The sequence below is a fragment of the Nelumbo lutea genome, chromosome 3, assembly GCF_056320005.1.
Source record: "Nelumbo lutea isolate HS-2025 chromosome 3, American lotus-T2T, whole genome shotgun sequence".
Classification (NCBI taxonomy): domain Eukaryota; kingdom Viridiplantae; phylum Streptophyta; class Magnoliopsida; order Proteales; family Nelumbonaceae; genus Nelumbo; species Nelumbo lutea.
Genome location: NC_142686.1, coordinates 19803363 through 19809715, shown reverse-complemented (window position 1 = coordinate 19809715; position 6353 = coordinate 19803363). Strand labels below are relative to the sequence as shown.

The following is a 6353-nucleotide window of genomic DNA, read 5'->3' as shown; positions in this document are numbered from 1 at the left end:
TATCGCTCTCCTACTCCTACCTGTGAAAACTCAACCAGTTTTACTTTGGGAACCACGGCCCAGTTTAATTTTGAAATCCTGCTGCTTCATCTTCATTGGCTAAAACCCCACCATGTTTAACTTTGGGAATCACAACTGAAATGATTAAAAATCTAAGTCTCGAACAAATCAGTTCCCCGCCCCTAAATCCTTCTACTTGGAGGACTCCTGGGTTGAATTATCCGTGAAAAATTGGGTCTCGTACTGGCAACAACAACTCGAAGCCATGGCCCCGACGAGAAGCTGCAATAAAGACCGACAGTCTGACTCAGGATCGTTTTCAGAGAATAAATTATTGACGAGCGTCATAGAATCAGGGCTGGTGCCAGCTCCACCAGTGGAAGAGCTCGACCGAGGAGCTTTTCCCCTTTGGCACGAACGGTTGTCATTGACAGCAGAGACCGGCAGAGAGAAAGAGCAGCAATGGCACGAGCACTGCGGAGCTCAACATCAACATATGGCCATTCTCCAGGAGCCATTCGATTGGAAATCGCGGCAATAGGCCAAAAATGGCAGCCAATGGGGCGGCTACCAGGAAGGTGAGTAGTTCCCCTTGTTCACGCAATAACTCGACGGGCGAGTCCAACTAACATTCTTGGCTCTCCGCCTCTTCCCGTCTCTTTTCCCTCTTTCTCCCTTGGGCTAGAGCTCACCTGAATCTCACTGCTCAAGCTCTCATCATCTCTACGTGTTATATTATTCACCAGTTCACCCACCTTTTATTCCTCACCATTGATAATTTTTGTTCTCTGTTCCCTAACGGAACTATTTACTTTGATAACAGTGATTTATAGTTGCAGGCAAGATTGTTTTGGCCACTGCAAGGAGGAACTCATTCAAGGATTTCCAGGTTTGGGTTGAAACCAATCTAAACCAAAATGAATTTAAACAGATTGGGCGGTCCAGACATTGAATTGGATCGGTCCAAATTGGTCCAAAATATTCATTGGATTGGATTGGACCTGGTCCATTTAGAATGGACTCACATTGGATTGGATCGGATTGGACCAAATCCAGTCCAATTGACACCCCTACTGGGGATCAAAAGACTAAAGAAAGTCAAGACTGCCTTGCAAGGAAAGTGGCTGTGGAGGTTCAGTAAGTAGCTGAAACAGTCTATGGATAAGGCTAATCATTGCCAAGTATGACTTTAGTAGCAGAGAATGGGAGAGAGAGAATATAAGATCTTCCCATGGCTGTTCAATCTGGAAGGCGATTAAAAAAATTCACCCACACTCCGTTAGGGGAATAAAGTATGAAATTGGTAATGGCCAAAGATGGCCCCCTTATGGACAGGTATCCTGATCTCTTTGAGATTGTTGTGGACAAGAGTGTAACAGTGCCAGACTATATGAATAGACAGAACGGGAGTTGTGTATGGAATCCCCAATTCCAGAGGAACCTAAACGACTGGGAGGTGAATTCTTTAATCAGTCTGTTACAGACTCTGTATATGTTAGGATTCATGGAGCACAGGAAGACAAGACTCTGTATATGTTAGGATTCATGGAGCACAGGAACACAACAGTGCCAGAACGGGGGGGCTTCCCATTTGGTTTCTTATTCTTAATCTTATGTTGTGTTTTGAAATCTTTTTTTGATAGATATTGTGCTTTGAAATCTTTCATCTATAAAAACAGAGCAAATAGCGTTAAAAAAGGATCATCTACCATATGATGAATAAAAGAATAAGAAAAGGAAAAGGAAAAGAACATAGCCATTTACCTGTAGTTGTTTCAGTCAGTCTGCTACGTCATCCATGAACAAGAACATATGTGTGTCGGTGTTTGGTTGGAATGCCAGTGGAGTGTGAGACACTGCAGTGGAGAAAAATCTAGGTTGGGGTAGGGTTTTTACACTTAAGTGAAAAATGAAAGGAAAAAAAAAAACAAGGAGGATGGTTAATGCCTGATGCTTTTATGTGACTAGCGCAATGCTACCAGCAGATTCAAATCTGCACTCAAGGATCCGGTACAAGTCAAGTGCCAGACGGAGAGTGAAGAGGATGTTAGTCAAAATTATGGTAGAAGACCTGGTCACTCACAATTTAATAGAAAATATGGCTTTTTGATAAAATAGAAGCAAATAGTGAGATTCATTTAGCTTACCAGGCTCTGTTTGGATGAGGCTTTGTCAAGTTAAGCCTGCAGTCAAAGGTGAAAATGCAGGGAAACTCCAGGGTAACTTAATTCCTAGTCCACCAAACTGCTATATAGGATCAAGCAATGGAAGACCATTACTTCTCTCTGTCTCTCAGAGTTAATCAATGACCAAACCACTTCTTTTCACCTTAGCTTGCAGTTCAGATGCTGAACTAAGATCACCTTCCAGGTGAAAAGCATTGAGCATCATCCAATGATCAGGAGAAATACCATCAAATAGCATGATGCAGAGAATTTTTTTTGCTTCATTTATCAAACTCCTTTTGCACAGTCTATTAATCACAGCACTATAATCTCTCAAATATATCTCAAAGCCCATCTCTGCCATTTGATTGAATAGAAAAGCTGTCTTATATGCATCACCCTTTGCACAATGTGTTCTTGCCTCTGATATCCAAAAATCATTATATTATACAAAATAATGTCTATATGCAAGTCTCTCTGAATTTGGATATGGAAATGTGTTCTTGCCTCTGATATCAATCCCTTCTGGCACAGGCCAGATAGAATAGCACCATGAGCAAAGGAGTTGGCAATCATGTTCTTCAATCTCATTTCTCAACACAACTGAATGGCCTTCCCTATGTCCCCTTTCTTGCAGAAACCATGGATTAAAATTGAATAAGTAATAACATCTGGCTCAAGTCCAGTAGCTTCCATTTCATAAAGAAGTTTTATGGCCTCATCAACCTGTCCTTTTTTACAAAGACAACTAAGAAGAACACTGTATGTAATGTTATTTAACTGGAGACCCCTTAAAACCATCTCTTCCCGCAACTTCAAGCCTTCCTCAACACTGCCTATCTGGCAGTGTCCACAGATCAGTATCGTGTATGTAACAATATCTGGGTTTAGCCCTTTGTGTAGCATCTTCTGAATGACCATCTGAGCCCCAGTCATTTCACCAAGTAAATGGAATCCATTAACAAGAATATTATAGGTTACTACATCAGGCTCAATACCACGTCTCTCCATGTCCTCAGAGAACTCCAAAGCTTCCTCCACTGATCATGCAACACATAGCCCATGAATAAGAATACTATAACTGTATGCATCAGGACTCACTCCATACTTTAGCATCATGCAAAGAAATGACTTGGCAAAATCTACAAAACCCAGTTTACAGAACCCTGACATGAGGGTATTCAGAGAGACAATATAAGATCTAGATTCCTTTTCCTTAGTCTCCCAAAATAACTTCATTGCATCTCGTAATCTCAAATGCTTGCATAAACCATCTATAAATATGGCATAGGTATATTCATTCTGAGGCACCTCACTGGCTTTGATTTTATGGTATATATCCCATATGATATCCATGTCCCATACGATATCTGTGTGCTTCAGGTTGTACATCAAACTGTTATAGGTTGATGTTGAAACTCTAAAGTTCAAGTTCTTCATCTTACCGAGAACAATGAGTGCATCGTTAATCATCTCACATCTTGAATAACCATCAGCCAACACATCCCATACCAGACTAGTGGATTCCCAGCCCCTGAAATTATTACTCAGAAGCTCACAGAGAGAAGGCGCCGAATCGCATCCTATATTAAATAATAGCAAACCAATACATGACTGATGAATATTCTACTGCAACTTTCTGATAAAAAAAAAAAAAAAAAATCTACTAAAGCTAGCAATCTGATTATATAGACTATATGGGTTTCACCAAAAATAAGATTCAACGTGAAAAAAGCAAGCAAACTACAACGATACGACAAAAAAAAAATATTCTACTGCAGCTTTCTGATCAAGAAAAAAATTCTACTACAGCTAGCAATTTGATCATAGAGACTATATGGGTTTCACCAATAATAAGATTCAACGTGAAAAAGCAAGCAAACTGCAACGATACGACAAAAAAAAAATTAATCATTTTTAACACTAAAAAAAAATAGCAAAAGAATATACCTTCTTCCTCCAGCATCCACCTTAAAAACCGACGCAACTCCTCCAAAGCTTTTTAAACCATTAAGAATTTATGGAACGAGGTCACTATCGTGGGATATGGATAAATAGATGGAATCGTCTCCAGGGCTTGAGGCGGAGAGATAGAGGGAATAGTCATCGCAACTCAGAACAACTAGGTGACACCTCGGATCCCTTTGACAATAACTTGTCTTTGTTAGGTTAATGGTGTCCCATCAGGCGGCCTGGCACAAGCGCGACCTAGCCCCTGGCACGAGTTGATAGCCTGGCCCTGGCACAAGCTAGTAGTCTGGCCTTGGCATTGACCTAGTGGCCTAACACAGGTGTCAACCTAACAACCTCGAGGAGCTCACCACCGTACCCCATATTTTACGGGATTGTGACTTGTAACAACTATATTATCTCATCTACTCCCCACTTTTGACGGAAGTGACAGTATTACCGTTTGATGACATTTTATCCATCTAACACGAAAGTAGGTCCCATCACAGTGGGAATCTAAAAACTGCTCCACCAAGCCCACTAAGACTCCAGAATATAAATACTTCACCCCCAGGGGCAGAAGGAGGCCAAAATGTTGAAAGAAGAGGTGGTAACTTAGCCATCGGAGTAATCTCGTCGGATAAACACCCCCGGGTTTTAAGACGACGGGTGGTAACTTAAACATCTGATTCCTTACAAGCCCCTAAAAAAGCTGACGAGATAGATAGCCAAAAAATTAATACATCACAAAAAAAAATTATAGAAACGGTTACATTAGGAGGGTTTTAAGACGACGAAATGAATGAAATGGGTAATATTTTGGCTTGTACGAAGGCAACGAAGCGACGACGTCCATTGACGGAGGAGATTAAGCATGGACGTGCTCTCCAAGAGTTTTTCTGTGTTCTGCGAAAGGCGGAAAGCCGTTAGTTTCCCGGCAATTTTGAAACGAGAAGAAAAGGAGTTCGGCTTCAAGGCACTCTCGATCTCGGTCAGAGCACCGCTTGTGCAGCGAGCGTGTCACGCGTCCTACAAACGTGTGCATGCTTGAAAAATGCGACCTCGACAAGCAGATGAGCAGCAACCTCGACCTCCCATCTCGACGAGTCCCTTACCTTAACTGCTTCATCGAACTGTCGTGCAACATCCTCCCTCTGCTTTAGAAATTCATTTTTAAGTCTCAAAGCCTCCGCCAATTCCCCTGAAATTCCTTCATTGGATCTCAAAAGTTCTTCCTTCTCACGCAACGCTTCCTCCCTTTGCCTCCCACTCTCGTCGCGCTTCTTGATTGCCTCATTCGCGAGCACCTTCAAGCAATTGAACGAGGTCTGAAGCTCGGATTTTGCACTCTCCACAGATTCTCTACCCTTTCGCTCGTGCTCAAGCTCCAAAAGGATCTCCCTAAATCTCTCCACGGATATGTCTTCTTGAGATGGGTCGTTGAGGACAATCGGAATCGCATCGTCCATTCGTCCCCTTCAACATCACTGAGAGCTGCGTCGGCGTCTGTGCTGGCCATTTCATTGAACAAATAAGTACTGGTGGCCGACCAGATCGAATTCAAATCTAGCCCCACAACGCCCCATAACACATCCCGACCGTGTACTGTGAACATCGGATCGGGGAGCAATCTTGTGAGGGCAGATATCCTCTTCCATCTCGCGAAATGAAATTCCCCAATTAAAAAAAATAACAGATATATTCTTCTTTTTTCTTATACTAGTGGGGTGCACGTGCGTTGCACTCGTATGTTTCATTTTCTAAAGAAAATCTCATATCAAACCGGTAAATTATGGTTTGAAAATTTTCTAAATCGAATTAAACCGTTTTGATATGAAAAACAAATCAAATCAAATCGTTTTATTACAGTTTCTAATAGGGTTTAGGGACTTTGGACCATTCTATATTCTTTTGGACTTAACCCAAATAGAAAGCCCAAATACCTCCCCTAAAAATTAAAACTTAAAAATTTTTAATTATTATTTATTATAAAATAAAGCATACATTATATATTTATGATTTTACATATTCCATTTAAATATATTATATATAATATTTATATATCATATGTTCATATTATATATATAATTTCAGTTTACAGTTTATGGTTTAGTTCAGTTTATAAAATTAAATAAACCAAACCAAACAGTAAACTTGATTTGGTTCGGTTCAGTTTTGCAATTTGAACCATATAATGAATACCCCTAACTAGTCAAAATAGCATATTTGAATTGAAGT

The 6353-nt window shown here is 40.7% G+C and overlaps 1 protein-coding gene across 1 annotated transcript; it reads right to left on the bottom strand.

Moving 5' to 3' along the window:
• Nucleotides 1-1947: 1947 nt before the first annotated feature.
• LOC148863400 (putative pentatricopeptide repeat-containing protein At1g13630) lies at nucleotides 1948-5619 on the bottom strand. The gene is made up of 3 exons (XM_088975372.1): nucleotides 4116-5619; nucleotides 2148-3748; nucleotides 1948-1993 (listed from the first exon to the last, which is right to left on the bottom strand). Exons 1-2 carry the CDS (start codon nucleotides 4129-4131, stop codon nucleotides 3210-3212), a joined length of 555 nt encoding a protein of 184 aa, XP_088831498.1. The 5' UTR covers nucleotides 4132-5619; the 3' UTR covers nucleotides 1948-1993; nucleotides 2148-3209.
• Nucleotides 5620-6353: the final 734 nt, after the last annotated feature.